The sequence below is a fragment of the Lepidochelys olivacea genome, assembly GCF_965140295.1.
Source record: "Lepidochelys olivacea isolate rLepOli2 genome assembly, chromosome: 7".
Taxonomy (NCBI): Eukaryota; Metazoa; Chordata; order Testudines; family Cheloniidae; genus Lepidochelys; species Lepidochelys olivacea.
The window spans coordinates 108,957,438-108,980,388 of NC_140417.1; the positions used below are offsets into that span (position 1 = coordinate 108,957,438).

A 22,951-nucleotide genomic window follows, 5' to 3' on the forward strand; every position below is an offset into this window, starting at 1 on the left:
CTGCCCGCTTGGCGGGGCTCGGGGCGGGTCGGCGGCGTGCGGGAGGAGCGGAGTAGCCCAGCCCGGGAGGACGGGAGCCAAGCCGGCTGCGGCGGTGGGTGTTTCTGGTGCAAGACCGAGCCTGGAAGCGATCACAACACTGGGGTGCAGAATCGTGCTGGGGACTGTTTTGTGCCTTAAAATAACCAGAAAATAGAGACACTGGGCAAGGGGCATGTTGGGGAAGGGGTGTTGAAAGTGCCGGGCTAGAAATGTCGTGGGGGAGAGTTGCTGTCTGTAACTAGCAGAGCTGTCGGGCAGCCGAGACAGATGTTCAAAAAGTCTCCTGACACAGCAACATTATTTTCTTACCAAAGACTTTAAATATTACTTTCAGTGAAGGAGTCTCCTTCCTAATGAGGGACCTGACAGGGCAAGGCAGGCACGTTCACTTGTGCCCAAGATGTGAATGCACCATTACTTACTATAGCCTGTTCCTTTTGCATTAATAATCTCACTGTGCTGCAATCCTCCTCTCACAAAAAAGTCTCACACTTCCTCTGAAAAGATGCATTTGGAATGCAGTTTCTTCATGTTTACATGTCTTGAAGGAAACCTTTATAATGTTGAAAAAAGTATTGCAAGAGTAAGACGGTTCATGGGTGGTGATAGGAAGCGATGGTTGAAGTTGTTGAATCAGTCTGTTGTAATACTCTCCAAATTCTACTGTGGGCTCATCTAGAGGGAAAGGAGGAGGAATGATTTTACCATACAGGAAAATAGAGCTATGCAATATAAAACTTTGCTGAAGAAGCAACTCAGGAAATCATTGGTACACGCTCTGAATATCTCCTGGTGTCCAAAGTGAGGAGTGAGGGCAGCTAGTAGTAAAAAGAAATAATGAAGGCAGCTGAGGTGGACTAGAAAGGATCTAATTTCAAGGACTTCCTGATGAGGTGCATGTACATCATGTATAATTTGGGACCCTGTCTACATTGGACTCCAATTTAAGAAGCTATGCCTTTAATTCTGTCCCGGCTAAGAAGGTATACGTAACAGTTGAGTGAGCTAGTGTGGACAGAGCCAATGCATGCTAGGTGTTTCTAAAACATGTTCTTGTCTAGAATTGTAAACATCGGTCTAATAAGCTCTAGCACCAGCCAATCAGTGTTAGAAACTGCATTTTGAAAAATGATACTTAAAGCTCTGTTTGATGCCCAGCACTACATAGACTGTAAAATGAGGCAAAATCCATATGAGTTTATATCGCCCTGCTGGTACTGGGTATACAGTTCTCAACTACCAGTACCACTACTTAAGGACATGCCAATGGAGCTCTTTATTTTAACCAGAACATAATTCCTGATTTCTTAATGACTGGTATAGGAGCTCATGCAGAAATAAACACTTCGCAAAAGTAAAATCATGCATGCACAGTAAGAGGGAATGGTAAAAGATAATCCCTCATCTCTTCCCAATAGTTTCTAGTGTATTTGAAATCCATGGTGTCTGAGCTTTTCCCCACCTACAGTGTCCATATTTTCCTTATCCCTCTGTTAAGGTTATAACAGCAAGATGAGAGGAGGCAAATGACATCAAGGTTGTTATAATATACATTTGTGTAGGGATAAAGTCCCCTTAAAAATCAGTTCACATCAGCAGATTCAAAATGAGTGTCAGATTGCTCAGTGCTGTCAGAGTGCTGAGTAGAAGTCCAATGTACTGTACTCTTGCTATTCTTAATGCAGTTTGTTTTCTAGCTCAAAATGGTCCAAGTCCTGACTGGGAGAAGAAAGTAACTGAATACTTTACAGAGAAGCTAAAAGAAAATAATGCAACTAATTGGGTAAAATTGATTGAATTGTTTAGAGTTTTTTTCCATCCTTCCAACTCCTGCCTTTTGTTCCTCTATTATAGTGACTTACTGTTTTTTGGTAAATGTGTCCTTTAGAAATGCATTTGTGGAACTTGCTCATACTTATCTGAAAGGGACACTGTTGAGATTGTAGACCCAATTTTGGTTTATATTAAAGTTATTTAAATGTGAAAAACCTGTACACAAAGCAAAATATGTAAGGGTCTGATTCAAAGTGTGTTGAAGTCAATGGAAGTAACTTCAGTGCACTTTGAATCAGAACCTAAACTGCTGAATGCCACCTAAATGTGCTCCATTAGGTGGCACTAGTTGACAAATGCTGTCTTCTGTTGTATTTGTATAGGCATTAAAATCTGCCCTGACTACTTGTAAATTGGAGATACATTTTGTACTCCAAATGTTTGGAGTGGTTTCCTGCAACATAGCATCTGATCAGGATCTGTTACTGCAATACTTGACACTTCAACTGATTTGGAGAACCAGCTGTTATGACCGCTGCCTTTCAGTTTGGTTAGGTACAAAAATAATTCACACCTCCCACTAACTGCACCCTCTTGTGTCGTCCAAATTCCTATGCTGTGTTTGGAAATCTGATTACTACAGTCTCCTAATCTGCAAATGTAAGGTGCAATGCAACTTGATTCCTCAAAGTATGGGCCTACTCGGAAAGGTGACTAAAATTGACACTGACTTCTATATTTATTGGCCCTCTGGAACTTTCAGGTCAAATCTGCCACTTTAATGGTAGAAAAGCTACTTTTCCCAGCTTGGAATCTGAAAATAGTTAGTTGTCTTGTGCATCAAAAGATTTTGCAATTGGAAGTTAATGAACAATTTTGTTGATAATATACAAGATGGAATAGAATTCTGTCTCTCTCTTTCTCTACGTTGGTCCAGTAGAGTTAGTAGTAGTAAAAGGATTAAAAGTAGTAAAACCTTATTTGTTTATTTTAAAGCAAGCAGATCTGATTCAAAATAAACACAAGTTTTGATGTTTAGTAAAAAGTTTCCAGTTGTACTTGGTAACTTTTCTGATAACCATATTTTAATGTGGATATTTTCCTGCAATCTGGCAATCCAACTAAGACCTGATTTTTCAAAATCAAATAGACTTCTGGTATAGCTTGTGCTGCTGTCATTCAAGTCACGTGCAGTTTGGTTTTCCTGGACAACCTATGTTCTTTTTGCAATTGTAACGTCATCCCATACGGAAAAGCCTCCCTTACCTTAAAGGAACCCTGTGTTTTGGCTGCCTTTTCTTGGCCATTTGGAATTGTGGATGTTTTGATAATCAGAAGAGTTGTATGCAGTATCTTACTTGTTTTTGCAATGACATGGCCTTATTCCTTTCATGTTTCCCATTACTCAGAGTTGTGCTTTTCCCCTATGAAAATGAATAAAAATAAAGATTTTTGTAAAAACCTTCTGCATGATAGGTGCATCCTGCAGTGTGTGAAACTTTACACTTGTGTTGCTAAGCAAAAAGGCAGCCAGGCCTGATGAAATGGAAAAAAGTCACTGTCTCATGGCATGGAGTGGCCCTGGAGTGTTTCTACATCAGCTTACCTCTTTTTAGGGCTCCTCGGTAATTTTACTAAGGCTTTCTTGCAGCCAATAACCTCTTACTAGGCTAGCTTCTTATCACAAACAAGTCCAAAATCAAGTCCTCAAAGTCTAAAAGTTATAAGTCAGTATATTGAAAGTTCATATATTAAAGTTTATGTATTCATCCTTTCCCATACTTCATCAATCCACTCCCAGGTCTCTCTACCTGGAGTCTTCCCTGCTTTGGCAAGCCACTCCCAGCCCTACCTACCTGGAGACTTTTCTCCCTTGGTGTCTCAGGGTCTCCTGCAGAATTCTTCTGTTCTCTGCATCCCTCAGCCTCTGCTTCAGTCTGTCTCTCCTCCTGGTCTCTTGCTACTGAGGCTGCTCCCTTGTCTATCCCACAGACCTGTTTGGGTCACATGACCTTCATTTTCCCAACCTTGGAAGGAGAGTTAGCTGTGTCACAGCTGGGGCTGAGATCCATCTCCTTCTAAAGGGCCAGCCTCCCTGTGACAGTGACTTTTACAATTTTAATTTTCTTATTGAATAAAATTCATAAAGTATGATGCTTTATTCCCAGTCTCTCTCTCTGCCCCACAGTGATTTACCTCTGTCTGCTTCCCTGGGCACCTGAACCATAGTGCTGGGGAGGGTCGCCTGACTGCTCTTGTGGCTTCCCTATCAGAAAGTCATTTTTCTGCAGGGAAGCAAAGAAATCTGTGAGGGACATAAATCCCGCTCATGGGCAGTGGCACAGAATTCCCTCAGGAGTAATAGTGTCAAGTGTGTCAAAAAGGGACATCAGCTGAAAGTGAAATCTGGTTCAAGAGAAACTGTCAACTTGAATTTTTTTTAATTCAACAATTTAAAAAACAGTTTTCTGATAAAATGCCCTTTAAACTGCATGTCACTAAAATTCTGTAAAGTATTTGTAGAGTGTTTTTCTTATGCCCCTCTTAAAGGTCCAAGAGCAACACTACTAAAAATAGGCCCACCTCCAATCCTTCCTTCCTTCCTTCTTGTTCAGCTTCACTTACATCAAAGCCTTGGAAAGAGCAAAGTTGAAACAGCAGCAGGATATAAGTGCAACTGACCCTCACCAAATCTGTGAAACTAATTATACACAAAGCTGTCAAATGGCCAAAGTAAATGAACTGGAACAACATACAGAAATACACTTTTCCTAATCTTTTAATTACAGTAATCCCAACTGTTCCCTGTAACAACAGTAGGTACAAAAATTAGAGATGGAAATGTGCTTTACACAGTTGGGTTAGGACAGATGAGCAAAAAATTAAGTCTCCTAACTGACTACCTGGTGAGCAGACCAGGGTGATTAATTTTGCTCACAATAATGAAGTGATTGAGGTGAATAATAAGGGGTGCTGGATGATCTAAGGATAGTAACTAAAATATGGGATGGTATCTCTGTATTATCCCACTTCCTTCATGGTGCTTGAGTATTTTATAGATCATGTTTAAAATAAGATCTAATATTAATTTGATGTTTGTTCATACTTTTTAAAGGTACCATCATTGAATGACGTCCCCCTACATTACCTGAAGCCCAACAGTTTAGTGAAATTCCGCTGCATGGTTCAAGATATGTTTGATCCTGAATTTTACATGGGAGTTTATGAAACAATTGACCCAAATACTAAAACACGTGTAAGTAAAATACTGATGAATTGTTAGGGTAAATGTTTGGGGTGAACTAACTTTTCTTCATTCATGTCTTTACCCTTCTCTGTCCACTGAACTGAACCTCTTGAGTATTCCAAGGCTGCATAACATTAGTTCAGTTTCAACAGACTCAAGTGGCATTAGGGACGTAACAGTTTACTATATTTTTGATTGTGATCTGCCACAAGTAGATATAGTTGTGGAAATTATAACAAGTGTGTTGTGGGATCTGTGGGAATTGAAATGAATCCCTTCTCTGTTTGAATTCTACAGACAGTAAAAGTTTACACAGTTATGTTTTTGGAAGGACTTTAGCCTAATGACTTAGTTTCTTTTATCAATAGTAATTCATGTGAGTCAAGATTCTGAAAGGAACAGAATTATCATATTGCTTTTTTTGGCAGGTTTTGCATTTTGGTAAATACAGAGATGTAGCTGAATGTGGGGTAAGTAGTGCAATGCTGTACAATGTAAGAATTTAGCACTTAATTTACTATATTAAATTTGAGCTTTTCATTCTCTCTTCTCCTCCTCCTCCTCCTTACAGTGACCTCCAAGAAAATATGCAATGAGCCTTAAAATTAATTAAAATAAATCAGTTGATTTCCCTTTCCTTGTCAACAAGGTATCATCTCTGCCACTTTCACTGTGTTATTTTTAGAGAGTAATATGGACAAAATTTGTACCTACCTCTTTGTCCTTCCCTTCTCTACTTCCATTTTTCTGTCTTTAAAATTGTGGAAACCAGGAATGTTGTAAAGATTGCTTATCTGGAAAATGCAGTTAATATGAAAAGTATTGTATAAGTGCAGTATTAATCATTTTTTCAACCCTTCAGCTCAGTTCCTGGAAATATACAGCTCTTGGGATTCAAAGTGAATTCCAGGTTTGGGGAGCATTCCTTGTGGCTCACAGGTCTTGAGCCATCTCCATGCCGCTTAAAATTAGTTTTGTGTACAGAAGTTTAGTTGTGGCCAAGAATTGAATTTTGGCCAGTAATCCCGTCAAGAAGTTAGACCACTGGCAAAGCATGTTCCCTAAAGGAATATAGTCTTCGAACGTTGAAAATGAAGTCAGTTAAGGTTTTTTTTTAAATAGAATAACTTTATTAGTCCTAGAATTGCAATCTCTGTTACAAAGCATTGAAAAAAATTGAGGCTTCCATTCTACTTTACAAAATGTATCTGAATTTTTGGTTATAAGCAGGTTCTGCAGACTTAAGCCACTCTTACTGTTGAGGCACATAAGTGTGGTAGAGATACTCCTGGGGGAATTCTACACCACTGCGCATGAGCAGAATTTATCCCCTGCAGATTTCTTTGCTTTCCTGAAGAAAAATGACTTTCTTTCTGTGAAGCAAAGGGAAGCCACAAGAGTAGTCATGTGACCCTCCCCAGCAGTATGTTTCAGGTGCCCAGGGCAGCCAACAGAGAGGGGCAAGGGGGTGAGACTTGGGAACACCCGGCTAGTAGCTCCTTCCCTCCGCCGGGCTCAGCTGCTAGTTGTGGCTAGGCTGGGGAAGATCGGACTTCCTCTTCCCCTGCATGACATCCAGGGCCGCATCAGACCAACCCCCAGATTTCTCCCCCAGTTGCAGGTATCTCTGCAAACTTCCCCCGCCCTGCTTCCCGCTCCCCCATTCGCCCAACCGCTGTGCATCCAGACCCTGTCATACCCAGTCCCTCCCACTGAGCCTCACCCCTGTGCACTCAGAACCCCTCAATGAGCCCCACTCCCCAAGCATCTAAACCTCCCACTGAGCCTCCCACACCCAGATTCCTCTGCCAAGCTTTATCCCCACACACAAACTCCCCCCCCAGCTGATCCCCAGCCACCTTCACCTGGACCCACCTGCAAAATCCCATTACCATTGCACCCAGAACCCCCCAACAAGTCTCCGTGCTTCCAGATCCCCCACACAGAACCCTCTCAACACACACCTGGATCCCTCCACACTAAGCCCCTCCACTTGGATCCTGCCTTGCTGAGCCTGCCTGCTTACACCTGGTGCACCTGGTATGGAGAGGCAGGGCCCTGGGGTGTTTCTGGGACAGGACCAGTCCTTGTGCTGTGTCAGGGTTGGGTGCAGTCTCACCGCTGAGTCCGGGGGGTGGGGAAGGAGGGAGAGGAAGCTTCAGTGATAGCCTACCTTTGTGCTGCCAGTGGCCTGTGCTCCCCAGTGCCATGCTGGAGCCTCCACATTTATTTGACAAAATTTGCAGAATTTTTAATTTTTTGGCTCAGAATACCCTCAGGAGTATAGAGAGTAACTAACTAATAATCACTCTTTCTTTCTATTCTTGAATAAGAATGATTTTTTTTAAATGTGAGCTTTTTGACATTGTTCATGCAATTGCATTGAGATTGCATTTGAGACCAAAGAATGTGATTAAGTTATTGACCCATAGTAAGGGAATCCTTTAAAGAATGATTATTACTTCTGCCCACAGGGGTTAAAGCAGCTGAAAGCACCAAAAATTTTCCATTCATTTACTGAAAGAATGGAATAAATCATATCCCACTAACCTCCATGTAAAAACTTCAGAAGAATATCTTTGTTTTCTTATGGCACCAAAAATATGGTCTAGAAGATTAAACAAAATGTGGAAAACTTGTATGAAGTGCACTTTAAAATTACCACTGGATTGTGTTTAGGTTTTTATAGTCTTAATTTTTGTGCTTTAGATAGTAAATTGTTTCATTAGGAAGCTACTTCTTGTAACTCATTATGGCTAAGTACATAATTCTACTGACAAAGTAAGGTAATGACTTAAAAACAAATACGTTCAATGTTAAAAACCTGAACCTCATGATTTATTATTGATATCGTAGCCTCAGCAGGAAATTGATTTAAACTCTTCACAAACGGTCACTTTGGAGAGACAGACCTTCTACTGTGTGCCGGTGCCTGGAGAGTCAGCGTGGGTGAAAGAAATATCCTTTGTTCAAGCCTGAGAGATGTTAATTATGATAAATTCGTTTAAAGTATTTTGAGGGGATGAGAGGGTAATTCCTTAATTTAGATATGCCTCATCATAGGACAGCACTATAGTACAATTTGCACACTTATTGTAATAGTATCTTACCCAACAAGATAGCCAGGCTAATAATATTTGGATAATGCTACTTGTTCTGGTTGACTTTTTTCAAATTAGTTTGATGATGTCCTTAATTCTTAATCATACGCATATATTAGTGCGAGTCAGGCTCGAGTTAGCCCTTCAACATCCTACACTCCAAGTCGCCACAAGAGGAGTTATGAGGAAGATGAAGATATGGAGCTGCATCCATCTAAACAGAAAGAGCAGCATATGGGTAACATTTGATTGGTCATTTCAGTACCATTATGAACTATTTATGTATCAGGGTGAGTCAATAGTGTTATCCCAGTCTTGATCACTATGCTGGTTGAACTGTGAATGGAAACAAATGGGGAAAACCAGCAGTTTAACTTGAAATTAGCCCAGGACAAATGTTACATATGTAACATGATTTGTTTTCTACCGCTTTACAAAAAGCTAGTATTTTTTGATTGCTGCAGTAGTACTGTGGTTGTTGTGTGAAGAAAGGAAAGGCTTCGGTCACTGAATTTAATTTCCAGCTCTGTCACAAACTTCCTGTGTGACCTTCAGAAAGTCACCTCATCTCAGTGTCTCTATTCCCTACCTGTAGAAAGGGTATAAAACAGACAATGGAATTGTCAGTTTCAATTGTAAGCTCTTTGGGTATAGGGATTGTCTCTTATTACATGTATAGAAAGTACTTATCAAAATGGGGCCTAAATATCAGTTGGGTCTGCTTTACTATGAACGATAATTTGGGCCTCAAGAACTATCCCACCTTGCCTCTCTATCTCCAGTGACAGCCCCCCTACCTCGGCTTTTTAAAGGAATATAATTGACTTGCATTACCTGGAACTGTCTTTTGCCCTCCAGAGGTTGGAAGGGAAAATGAGGAATACCAGGCATTTGTAGTCCCCTGAAAAAAGACCTAAAATCCTTAGATTTTCTGAAAGGATGGTATTTCCAAAACTGGCAAATGTTAGCATGAGGCAAATCAGGTATGTGTGCACATCCTGTGCATTCACAAACTGATGAGAAAATTGCCTGCCCTAATTAATGTATTCTTTTGAGCAGGAGGGGGTTAGTTTAAAAATAAGTCCTTCAAGTTCTTATAAAAGTACTGCAGAAGCTGTTAATTAAAGCTTTGTTTGGTGTTATATTTCAGTCAGTTGAACTGTCAGATTTTAAGGTTTTTAGTATTTTTCTAATAGTTTACAGTTTAAAATACACCTTTTTCTTATATCTGTATTAGATTTCCAAGTAAATACTCAGATTGATTTACCTGCATATGTAGCCTAAAGCAGTGGTTCTCAAACTTCATTGCACCTGACCCCCTTCTGACAAAAAAAAATTACTACATGAGCCCAGGAGGGGGGACCGAAGCCCAAGGCATGCTGTCCTGGGCTGGAGGGAGAGGGGGTGCAAAGCTACCCCAGGGCTTCTGCCTTAGGCAGGGGGCATGTAACCTTAATCGCCCTGCCCAGGGCTGAAGCCCTTGGGCTTTGGCTTCGGCCCCGGGCGGTGGGACTCAGGCTTTGGCTTGGGCCCCGGTCCACAGTTTGAGAACCCCTGGCCTAAAGTAAGCAGTTACAGAATGGTATTTTATCTTTGCATTAGAAAATCAAATCTAAAGAGATTCTTGGGAGAAAGTATTTTATTTCTGCTTAACTTGTTTTTAAACACAAGATGCAGAATGCAGTATTTCTACAGCTCTACACAAATGATAGGTTGCCTTGCAGATGACAATGTGATGCTTAAAGATATATTGAGTCAAGTTAAATCTCCTTGGCTATGTTTAGGTCTCCAAGATGAACAGATTTTCATGTCTAAAATCCTACATATTCATCATGGTGTTAATTTTTGGCAATAGATATACAAATCTTTTATTTCTGTGAGGGACAATAAAGTAATAGTTGGTAGAAACTACTACTTTGTTGTTCTTCCAGGATCCCTTTTTGATTCAGCATGCTTCTGTATTGCTTTCTGAAGGAAGGAAAATTGTTTGGATTTGCTGTTATGCTTAAGTAAGCTGTAGAAGGCTGTCTTTCCTTCATGTTGCAGGGAATATAGGTGATATCCATGGCTGTGGCGAGCCAAAGCGATTAGAAACTGAAGCTTCTGCAGGACATCAGCTAATATCCCCAAACTGCTCCCCTCCACTTGATCTAAACTTTCCGCTGCCAGGAGAGAAGGGCCCTGCATGTCTCGTAAAGGTAACCAGACTTTGGAGGTGATGACCAAAGTGTGATTGCCTCACTGAGGGATAGATTAGGGGTGGGAGAGAGAATCCTGAACCCAGAGCAGTTACAGTAAAACCTATGGTTTCAGAGTAACAGCCGTGTTAGTCTGTATTCGCAAAAAGAAAAGGAGGACTTGTGGCACCTTAGAGACTAACCAATTTATTAGAGCATAAGCTTTCGTGAGCTACAGCTCACTTCCTCAGATGCATCTGATATGCATACACGATATGCATCTGAGGAAGTGAGCTGTAGCTCACGAAAGCTTATGCTCTAATAAATTGGTTAGTCTCTAAGGTGCCACAAGTCCTCCTTTTCTTTTTAGTAAAACCTATATTATCTTGAATGTGTCCTCAATTAACAGCTGTCTTGTTTTCCTCTTCACTGCCCATAAGGGATATTAGAATTGCTAACATCAGTGCTAGTAGGTGTTAAAGCACATATATCCATAGCTGCACTTGGCAAAATGTGTTCTGTCAGTTCAAGACACCCAAGTGTAAGGATGATGTTGACTCATGGACCCTTGAGTAAGTTCAAGATGTGCTCTTCTAGCGGAAAAAGGTGTGATGAAGCAAGAGGGAAACAATGCAATGTTTGTTTTCACTTCATATTTGAAATAGTTTCCTGTTGATTAATACTTAATGCAGACTATGAAACTGCAAGCAAGTAAAACTCATCTATGCTGTTTCTATCCCATTCTTCAGCAATCCTATTCTACGTTTAGAGTTTCATCCTTTAATTAACAAGCGTAGAATATGGTTGTTTACCACTTTGGCAGAAGAAGGCAGATAATGTAAATCCTACAAAAGTAGAAAGTAATTTTTCCAATCTCACCTTCTTAAAAACTTATTTGGACAGCCTCTCTGCACAGAATCTCTTGAATCTACAGTTGTCTACTGAGATTTCTGCTCTTGTCTGACAATCCATGATGTCCTTGTTCTTGCAATAGATCATTCTGTTCTGTCTGCCTCCTTGTTTTATCATGCTATCTCTGTGACAGGTCTATGAGAGATGGGATAGTTTCAAAGTCAACGATACTCTTGAGGTGTATGGCATTTTGTCTGTGGATCCAGTGCTCAGCATAGTGAACAATGAAGAGAGGTAAGGTTTAGGCTGTGATTCTGATCTGCAGGGATTATGAAGTTAAAAAGCAAAATGTGCTTGAATGGTTGTGCCCTAAAAATTAAGAAAGTGTCTAACCATTTGTCTGAGCATTATTCTAAAAATGCTTTTTGCCTAAATTAAAGGTAATGCTTGTGGAAGGTACTGGATTGACAGCCCTGGTAATTGAAGTCCTTTGTCCACAGAACAGGTACTGCATGAGCAATGGCTGTACATATTTCCCAGACAGCCCCATTATCAAACGGAGGTATCAAGTGTTAGTGCTGGAACAAATTTATAAAGAGGACAGGACCAAGAGATTTGAAGGAACTTCAGAATGATGTGTGGGAGTTAATGAGACATTACAATTAGCTTCTATAACAAAGGACAGCAAATGTACCTTTTTTTTTTTTTCTCAAGTGCTGGATAATTTTTGGAACTAAACTGGAGAAATTTACTTCAGGACCAAGTAAATGGATTGGAAAAAATTTAAAATACTTTTAGACTACCTATAAAAGTATAGCCAAAAGAGAGATGGTCCTGTAAACAGGCAGTGAAAATAACTGGCGGCATGGAAAGTCTTCCATATGAGAATATGAAATAATTAGGACTGTTTACTTTATACAGAAAATAAATAGGGGCATGATAGATGTATACAAAATACTGAATGGTGTAAAGAAGTTTTATCAGATGTTCTTATTTACCCTCTCAGAATACAAGAACATGAGAACCTCCAATTAAATTAAAACAGACTCAAAACTGATAAAGGAAAATACTTTCTTTTAATGTAATGCACTATTAATCTGTACATATCACTGCCACAGATTAGGAAGGTAGAGAGACCAAGAGGTTGGTAAAATCTAAAAAAGTGATTAGACTTCCATATAAAAAATGTTGAGTTATATTAGATAACAACATTTTTTAAAAATAGAAGGCATTCAAAGCCTAGTATCATGGTGCAAACCAACCACTAACTGATGAGATTTAGGAGGAAACTTCCCTAAAGAGCATGTTATTTTATGATTATCCACTTGGGTTCCTAGTGCCTTTCTCTGAATTATATTGTATTAGACACTTTTGGAGATAAGATATTTTATTCCTGGGGGAATTCTGTGCTAAAAGAATTAAAATTCTGTGCACAATATTTTAAAATTCTGCAAAATTTTACATATTTTATTTGTCAAAATAACACAATATAATTATGCCCCTTTCAATTATTTTGGTAATTTATTTCAAAATACTTGTCAGCAAGTATGTCTGTAACAATACAGACAATACAAAAGATTCAGGAATCATCTTTTGACAAATAGATTCCGTACTAAGCATATTAATACAGAAATTTGAGTAATAATTCCTTTAAACTACAATACAGAAATGAATTTCTGCACCCTTCAGAAGCAGCCCAAAGACTTGGGGAAGTCAGGGGTAACGAAGGAGCTGAGGGAGAGGGAAGTAATTGCTGGGACAGAGCCTGAGAGTGAATCTCGAGGTTGGATGGGAGAAGTATGGAACAGTTTTTTTTGCGGGGAAGGGAAGGGTGGGGACGGATTGTTAGGGATTTGGGGAGCCTCCCCCATGTTGACTCTGGCTGACCCTTAGCCTCTCCCATTCATTCAAGCACATGTGCCCCCCGTGTGTCCCTCCACTCCCACACCCCGTTCAGCCAGGCATATCTGCACATGTCCCCATGTGGCCCTGCATCCCCCACTTTCCATTCAGCCAGGTATAGCTGCCTCTGTCCCCATGTGTCCTGCACCCCCACTCAGCCACCCCTTCTCCCCTCACTCCCATTCAACCCCTGGTTCAATGTTGTCATGCCACTAGTTCCTGTGCCTCTGCCCAGTCCGTCCCCCACCATTAGCCCTTCTGAACCCCAGTCTGTGACCCTGCCAGCAGCCCCATGTACCCTGCTCTGTCCATCCCCCTCATATCCCATGCCTCCTCACCTGGCCACACAAACGGGGTGCTTCCCCCTCCCTCTCTGCGGCTGGCTGCTCTGGTCTGTGAGCTAGTAGCCCTCTCTGCTGGTGCCACATAAGCTTCCCTTCGTCTCCCCATCAGAATCAATTATTCTGATCAATTATTCTGTCTCTGGGAAACATTAATTCTGTGCTTGCACAGTGTACAGAATTCCCCTAAGAGTAGATATTTGAGTGCATGGATCACAGGCGTCATCCAATATGTCAGTTTCTGTCATATTGATGCAGGTGTTCAGAGCCTTGATCCTTTGAAAACATTCTTTTTGGTATGTTACAGCCTTGATATTTGTGTTCTTGGGTAGAGCCAGACAAGCTTGTAAAGGTAAACGAGCAAAGCCAGCTGTTTTTGTTCCTTTCCAACAGTAGGCTAAGGCCAGAGTGGTGGCTCAGTATGCCTAATCAAATGTATTTGACTGTTGACAACCAAACTACATTAAGACAAAATGGTGGAATTCAGCAAGGATTTTGAACTTGTTGCATGAAGTAGAAAGAGAAAAGAATGGTTACAGTCCTTTCAATGAAGAACAGATCTTGCCCAAAAGAAGGAGGAGAGGCTGAGAAGATTAGTAGGACTCTACCAAATTCATGGACTGTGAAATCAGACTTCCACTGTGAAATCTAGTTATTGGAGGGGTAGGGAAGAGGCAGGGCTGGGGATGCCTCAGCCAGGGGTTCCCACTGTTCAGCGGGCTCCAGCTGCTAGTCTGCTGGACTGGGGAGGGACTTGATTTCCTCTTCCCCTGGCAGCCGCTCTCGGGTGAGGGGATGGGAGATCAGACCCACCTCCAGGTACTTCCTCAAGCTGCAGGAAGCTCTGCAGCTGTGTTGCCTTCAATGTCCAGCTCTGAAGGCAGCACAGAAGTGAGGGTGGCAATCCTGCGACACCCCCCCACACACGCACGCACACAACAGCTTTGTGATCCCCTTCAGCCCTTTTGTGTGGGGACCCCCATGGTTACAAGCCCATCTGAAAATGAAATTGACCAATTTTAAAACCCTCTGACCATGAAATTGATCAAAATGGACTGTGAATTTGGTGGGCTCCTAAAGATTAATAATAGGTTATACAGCCTTTCGCGTCTGTCTCTGGTGCAAATCCAGTCCAAGTCAGTAGTGACTGAAGTTTGTTGCCATCTGATGTCTGTGTCTTTGTTCCAATGTCCAAAATTAAAAAAAACCTGAAGCTACTTTTGGAAGGCCTCAGAGACTGAGAATTGAATAGTCATGAGGTCTAACCTGTTCTCTCACCTCAAAGGGTGGTTTCTCCAAGTTAGGGTTGAGTCACACTGGTGGGAATTCTTGACTTTCATCTGCACTACATGTTCTGTGGCTATACAGAAAATTTAAGTGTCCAAGATTAATGATCTGGCAGCCTTCTGGAACTCTGTATCCACACAAGATAGACTTTACTTTACAAAGTTGCTTTATTTGCTGAAATGTTACAATGTCTGCATTGGATACCTGCTGAACAGAAACCTGTAAAGAATGTAAAGAATATTTTACATCTCTCATTTAAATGGTAGAATGATTTAGGGATTTGCCTCCTTTACAAAACTAAAGCCTGTACACTCCAAGTATTTTCAGAAATACAGAAGATGGCACATGTAAAAATCCAGTTTAGTAGTTTTATATTGTCAGTGTATAGGATTTTCATGTATTTTGTATTTATAGTCTTTTTATAGATACCTAAAATATTTCAATTAAGCTTTTATCATGAAAATCTATAATTTATATTAGTTTAAATGTAGTCTTCAGTAAATTGAAGCAGGGAATGGATGTCACTTGTGTTTATGTGTAACATTATTGGAATAGATTCCAGATTCATTTTGACAACAGCAGGGGCATTTGCATAGAATGTCTTTAAGCTCAGTTTAATTGTGATATTTACTAGGGAGAACTCATCATCACCACTTGATCCTATGGAATGTATGGACACAGTAGAAGAACAGAGAGTACATAGTCCTCCTGCCTCATTAGTCCCCAGAATCCATGTGATTTTGGCACAGAAATTACAGCACATTAATCCATTATTGCCTGCCTGCCTTAATGAAGAGGAGAGTAAAAGCTGTAAGTATCTGAACTGCGGAATGGAACCTTACATTATCACAGATTGGTTCACTCTGGACTGCATTGTACTACTCCATACTATAAACAAGTTATCGTTTGTTGGCAGGAAAATGCAGCAATGGTAGAGTCTGTTTAAGGCGGACTCAGAAGGGATGGGGCAGCTGCATTACTTTATACTGAGTTGCCTCAGACATGGTGATAAGTGTTTATTTTAGGAAGAGTTACTTCTGAAGTAGTCATGATTAGAGACTTCATTCTGTAAGTCTGAAAACTCGACTTACTATTGTACAAATTGCAAGATTTATTCATTTTCAAATGAGGAATCACTTTATTTTTGAAAACTTTACTTTTATTAAGGCTTAGCTAAACAGGTAAATCTGAAGTATGTAGACACATAGGATTACCTTGCGGATATAAAATATGTAATGAATGTCTGTACTATCAAGGAGCTTAAAGGGAGCTAAGTTTTAAAAAAACAAACAAAACAGAAAAACCAATTATGCAACTAGTTGCCCATTTGATTGTTCTTAAACATTCACCACAAACTGTGGCACGCGCTTCTGTTTTTCTGTTGTTTGTATTTTTCCTCTCCATCTGTGAACTTCCACAGCTCCTAAAATGACTGTCAAGTGGAGTCCTATATAGATATTATGTTTGACTCATCTTAAACATTTAGGAAGCTGTAGAAGGCTGTCGGTTTTGGAACCAAATGTATAATAGAACTTCCAATTAAAAATCTGAAAATGTTTCCAAGGGGATGTTGAGCAGATCATACTAGTCCCAAGTCAGCAGTTATTCGACAAATTGATGTATGGGTTTTTAATTCCTACTCATATTGGCATTTTAATTTTTAAAAAATCCTACTTTTGTTATGGCAGCTGTTATGTTGCATCCATCTGAGATGGAGGGCAGCTTCTTAAACATCATTAATCATAAAACTCTTGCTTATTTCACAATAATGTTTGAGAGTAAACTGCCATTTCTAACCAGAGCTAATTTTTTTAGGCCTTGTTTTATGAACTATATTTTCTTCTACATAGACCACTTTTCCTATTTTATCATTAAAAATCTTGACTTTCAATGACATTAACATGCAAAATAGGTTACTTAAATATTTATATAAAGGTGGCAATTAACATTATGGAACAGCATTGAACATTAAATGATATATCAGAAAAACAGTTTGGGGGTTAGAGCAAAGAAGCAGTGGGGAGCTAAATTTGATCATCCTTTGATTTAAACATTTCAGTTTTTGTTCGACAGAATGTAGCTCCTGTTCTTATTTTCATTATCTTCTCCCCCAGGAGCCTATGGCAGGGATTGGAGGAGGGTTTTCTCTGTGATCAGATTGCAATAGTTGCACTGAACTTATGAACTGGGCTGGAAAAAACAATGCATAATTCCACAAGACAGACTTACCAAAATGAGGACATGAATGTAGCAGCAGCATAGATTTATGAATCAGTTTGCTGAGTGTGTAACTGCTGACTCAGACGGTATGATCTGCTCAGTATCATCTTGGGAATCCTTTCAGATTTTTAATTGAAAGGTGTATTATATGTTTGGCTTCAAAACCTGCAGCGAGTGTTTAAGATGTCATGTATGTCTATATAGAACTCCACTTACAGCAATTTTAAGAGCTGTGGAAGCTCACAGATGGCAGAGCCCAAGGAATAAACAGAATACATACAGATCAGAGCCCAAAAAACAAACCAAACTTACACACAGTAGAGCCCATAGATCTGTGAATCTGTGCTGCTGCTGCTACAGTCACTTACTAATTTTGGTAAGTGTCTTGAGATTTGTGTCTTGTTTTTTCCAGCCCAGTTCGCATGTGGGAAAGCTGCGGCAATAACTTGCAGTTTGCCAAAAGTGGCAAGCGTTATTTTGTTTTGAGTCCCTCTAATGGAATTTAAAAAAAATCATGGATGCTAACAGATTCATGGTTTAAAACCAAAAAATGAGTCGGGGAGCCAGCTGGTCCAGGAGCCTGGCAGCCTTGAGGGTTCTCAGGGTCTAGGCTCTGTGGCAGGGAGCCTGGCAGCCCAGGCTTGAGCAGGCTTCTCAGGGTCTAGGCTCCTAGCTCTGCAGCAGAGAACGTGGAAGCCCTAAGAGCACCCAGTTGGGTCTGGGGAACCAGATGCCCTGAGTTAGCGAGCCCAGGTACCAGCTGGCCTGGGATTCTGGAAGCCCTGGAGTCCCCTATCCTGAGTCAGTCAGCATCGCAAGGCAGGCAGCATAGCATGACTGCCTCTGAGCCACAGACCCTGGAGGTTCTGGGTTTCTGACTCTAAGGAAATCAGCACATTTAGGGCTGCGCCCAGCCCTCGAAGTCTAGCAGCTGGTGGCTAAAATTGACATGATTCCTGTCAGATTTACTGGTGCCTATGAAATTATCCAGACTGGTCAGTTTTATGGCTGCTGCCAGATGCTGAGGAGGATATTTGGTTTTACAAACTCCAAACGTCCATGTGGTGCCAAAACAAACTGGGTTTGTTTGTTTGTTTGTTTATTTATTTTTTTTTTTCCTGGGTTAATAAAAACAGCTGGTTTTGTTCTTTTTTTAAATGAAACCAAGTTCTGAAATTTCCCCACAATATGGAAATTCTGAGTTGTGACCAACTTTGCTTATGGCCAACCCTGGTATGCCTGTGACTTGCTTTGTTGGCTGGTAGACTCTTTTGCAAAGCTGCTTAATTTGGTCTTTTGGGAGAGTCTTTACAGCTTTGTCTCCCTTTAAATCCTGATCCGTAAAGCACTGCCATCTCCAGTCCTGGGAAAGGCTGCGTACACCACATGCTTGGCTGGAGTGAAGGCATACAGAAGGGAAATGGGAATGAACCGCATCCTTGGAATAGTGAAGTGAAAGGAGAATTTTGTGTTCCCAATTCTTGCAGAGGGGCTATACTTGGATACATTGGTGCTTGCTGAAAAAATTCTAAGAAGCCGAAATATTAAATTTTTCCATTGACTGGTATTTTTGGTAACACTTTAAAACATAGCTTGGGCCTCTGCATTGAGAGGATTATGGATTGGTAACTGATTACTTCTCTTCCTTTGTTTTTGAGTATTCTTTAATGTTTAAAATCACTTTTGATTCCTTATTTGTTGAAAGTAGCTTGTTCCATATTGGTAAGCATAGTAAACCCAGGAGTGCAAATGCTGCCAGAGGAGATTAGACAGCATTCAAGCCAAACTCTTTTTGTATCAGTGTGAGATGCACCTTGATAAAATAAAAATAACTCTCTGAATACAAGAATTTATATGCTCCTGTAATTTCCAAGGAGCAAGGAGATAATATACCACTTCCTCTCAACTCATACTTTTTTCATAACTTTTATGAGCTTTTATATACCAGCAAGATAGGTACCTTTAAATACTTCAAATGGAAAACAACAGTCAAAAAACATTTCTGTTGTGATGCAGGAATACACTATAATAATTCAGAATTAGTCTATTCTAATTGGGTGCATGTAACAGAGGCTGACAATGTCAGGTGGAACTTCTATGTACTTTACCTCTCAGTTTGCATAATATACCTTAGGATCCTCAAAATAAAATAAAATCAAGTAATGGCATTCAGATATTAAAGTGTGTGTGAGGGGGAAGGTAGGCATGCCATAGAAATCTGTATAAGTGAGGCAATAGTTTGGCTCTTCGTAGCTGTGATGTGACTGTGTCTGTGGCAAGAAAGGTTTCAGAGTAACAGCTGTGTTAGTCTGTATTCGCAAAAAGAAAAGGAGTACTTGTGGCACCTTAGAGACTAACCAATTTATTTGAGCATGAGCTTTCGTGAGCTACAGCTCACTTCATCGGATGCATACCGTGGAAACTGCAGAAGACATTATATACACACAGAGACCATGAAACAATACCTCCTCCCACCCCACTGTCCTGCTGGTAATAGCTTATCTAAAGTGATCATCAAGTTGGGCCATTTCTAGCACAAATCCAGGTTTTCTCACCCTCCGCCCCCCCCCCCCCACACACACACACACAAACTCACTCTCCTGCTGGTAATAGCTTATCCAAAGTGACCACTCTCCCTACAATGTGCATGATAATCAAGGTGGGCCATTTCCAGCACAAATCCAGGTTTTCTCACCCCCATACACACACAAACTCACTCTCCTGCTGGTAATAGCTTATCCAAAGTGATCATCAAGTTGGGCCATTTCCAGCCTTGGAGAGTGGTCAGTTTGGATGAGCTATTGCCAGTAGGAGAGTGAGTGTGTGTGTGTTTCCGGGGAGGGGAGGGGGGTGAGAAATGGCCCACCTTGATTACCATGCACATTGTAGGGAGAGTGGTCACTTTGGATGAGCTATTACCAGCAGGAGAGTGCGTTTGTGTGTGTATGGGGGTGGGGGGGGTGAGAGAACCTGGATTTGTGCAGGAAATGGCCCACCTTGATGATCACTTTAGATAAGCTATTACCAGCAGGACAGTGGGGTGGGAGGAGGTATTGTTTCATGGTCTCTGTGTGTATATAATGTCTTCTGCAGTTTCCACGGTATGCAGCCGATGAAGTGAGCTGTAGCTCACGAAAGCTCATGCTCAAATAAATTGGTTAGTCTCTAAGGTGCCACAAGTACTCCTTTTCTTTTTGTGGCAAAAAAGGATAACTGAGATCATTAATGTCTCATTTATTGTTATCCAAATGACAAAAGTCTTGGGCCAAGACTTTAAAAACCAGGAGTCTAAAAGTCAGCGAGTTGCTGTTTACTTGGCTCTACAGAGAAGCGGCCCATTTGTTTAGGAATCTTATTTTAGATTCAGTTTTTGAAAATCTTGGACCAAATTTGTAAATTGTGCATATAGCTGGTCTATGTAACTATACTATTGCCTTCCTGCTCTCTCCGCCCCCAGTGTTTGTTACATCCCCTCATTCAGGTTAGTTTAGATTGTTCGCTATTTGGGGCAGGAACTTTCTTAGCACTGCATATCACCTAGCACACAGAGTGGTGCCCTGAGGCCTCCATCAGAGCAGAACGCAAAGATAAAACAATTAAGTTGCATGAAGTTATGGTCACCAGAGATCAGGAATGGTGTGGCAAAAAGCAAGATACAAAGGAGCACAGCAATAGAGCGTAAAACAACATAGTGAAGAAGACTGAGTTGGATTTGCGTAGTCTAGGAAAGAAGACCTATTTGGGTAAGATCACTCTAATTACATACGCTGTAAGTCTAAATAGAGGGCATTATTCCATCTCAAATCTGCAGAGCAAGGAACAATGTCCTGAACCTAAAAAAGGTAGGAAAAATCTAGGTGAATGCGGAAACTTTGCTCAGAGTAGAGTGCTGTTCTTTTCCACTCACTATTCCCAATGTGTGATATTGCAAGGTATGCCTCATTTGGAGAGGAGGGGGAACAGATGCAGGGCATTTCTGACACTTGTCTTCTGCTTTCTTGATAGTTGTGTCTAGTTTTATGATGGAACTTTCGCCACTTAGAGCAGAGCTCCTTGGATTTCTCACTCATGCACTCTTAGGAGACAGCTTGGCTGCTGAGTACCTTATATTGCATCTCATCTCCACAGTGTAAGTACGTAGATGCCTGCTGAGAACGCTTAGTGTATTTGTTTTTAAAAATATTATCTACTTATTTTTGCCAGTCTATCAGAGTCTATGAATAACTTCTCAGCAGAGATGGTATAAGTATTATTTATATTCCTTTGTGCCCAGGGAGGCTGCAGCTGAGGGGCCCCATTGTATTAGGCACAAATGCAGAGATTATTGTCCACAGTCCAAATAGATTTTAAAACAAGGCTAATTTCAAAGCTTAGTATCTTCCTAGCATTTGAGTTGACAAAGTCCCTCCCACTTCTGTTCTCTCCACCTTTTTTTATTCTGTCCTTCGATTAGACTAAAATCCTCAAGCAATATATATGTAACCAATGTGGATGTCATGTTTCCTATCTCTTTTCTGTGTGAGAGCAGACCTGCTATTACTACATTTCCATTAATAGTTTAGAGCAGTGGTTCTCAACCTATTTACCATTGTGGGCCACATCCACACAATATATATACTACCTGTACATCTATAAAAATAAAGTTTAGGATTTGTGTTATGATGGCAATACCATTCAAATCAATATAGTACCTTTCATTTCAACATTGCAAATGTCTACCAAGAGCATTTTGAATTCACAAAATAAGTCAAAACATTAACTGTGAAAACTAATTAATTGCCTGTAAGGGAGGCATGGCATATTGCCACCCTCATTTCTGTGCTGCTGCAGAGCCAGTTTGCAAAGATGGGGAGCCCTGCCTGGTGTGGGGTGCCTCCCTACCCAGGGACGGTCTCCCATGCACCCAGCCCCTCCTCAGACTGCCCCCCCAACCAGGGAATGCCCCCAATCACCAACTCCCCTGGGACTGTCCCCCCGTCCCCCCCCCGCAGCATGCAGAACCCCACTCCCCCTCAAAAAAAAAAAAAAAAATCCAAAAGAATGGGCTGGCACACATGCCTGCCCTGCAGAGACAGGGTGCCCTGTCCAGGGAAGAACAGCTTACCCAGGGACTGCTCCCCATACACCCAGTCTGCCATCCAGGGACTGCCACCGGTCCCCCTACCTAAAGTCGGTCTCCCATGCATTGGCAGCACCCCCCTCCTAGAGTTGCCAGGTGTCCAGTTTTCAACTGGAAAGTCCAGTTGAAAAGGGAACCTGGCAGTGTCTGGTCAGCATTGCTGGACACTAAAAATCCAGCTACCGGCCTCTACCACCAGAGGATGGGAAGAGCAGCAGCTGCTGTTACAGTCTAGAATAGTGGTTCTCAACCTATTTACCACGGTGGACCTCATATGCAGCTCTCTGTGTTATGTGGGCTGCATCCACACAATATACAACCTGTATAACCCTGAGGGTGTCATATGGGCTGCAGCTGTGTGCTGACTAGACCGCAAGCAGCCCATGGGCTGCAGATTGAGAACCGTTGTCCAAGAGGAACTGCTCTCTGCTCAGCTGCTGACTCCTTATGGAGAGAACTTGCTGGCTGGCTCCGGGACCTGGCTACAGCCTCCTCAATGATGAGGTGGGGTGGGGGGAGGAGAGCGGGAATCCTGTCTGCCCTACTGTGCACCAATGTCTCCAGCCCCTTGCTCCGGGGACCAATCACCCCCCTCCACCCTGTCGTGCTCCAATTGCCCCCAACCCCTCACTCCATGGAGCAACCCCCGCATCTCCCCTGTGTCCCGATTTGGGCAGCCTGGCTCTGCAGGTGGCAAGTGAATCCGGGGGGGCGGGGTGTGTGTGTTAGGGGAAGAGGTGGGGTGGTGGCAGGGCCGGGCCTCTGGGAAGGAGCGGCACAGAGATGTCCTGTTTTCAGCAATTAGAAAGTTGGCAACCCTCCCTGGTGCCCCTGCACCTCCCTCCCTTCTGCCCTAGCCCCCTGCACCTTCCTTCCCACACCTGCTGGTC

At 41.6% G+C, this 22,951-nt stretch overlaps 1 protein-coding gene across 1 annotated transcript in view; it reads left to right on the forward strand.

Moving 5' to 3' along the window:
- Positions 1–1,648: 1,648 nt before the first annotated feature.
- MCMBP (minichromosome maintenance complex binding protein) overlaps positions 1,649–22,951 on the forward strand; it is a gene marked incomplete at both ends in the record, with an annotated part of 30,701 nt that continues 9,398 nt past the window's right edge. The window contains 6 exons of the mRNA XM_084633029.1: positions 1,649–1,825; positions 4,931–5,071; positions 7,919–8,007; positions 8,283–8,401; positions 10,210–10,361; positions 11,386–11,486. Of these exons, the coding sequence (XP_084489155.1) occupies positions 1,649–1,825; positions 4,931–5,071; positions 7,919–8,007; positions 8,283–8,401; positions 10,210–10,361; positions 11,386–11,486 (779 nt within the window). The remainder of the gene's footprint in view (positions 1,826–4,930; positions 5,072–7,918; positions 8,008–8,282; positions 8,402–10,209; positions 10,362–11,385; positions 11,487–22,951) is intronic.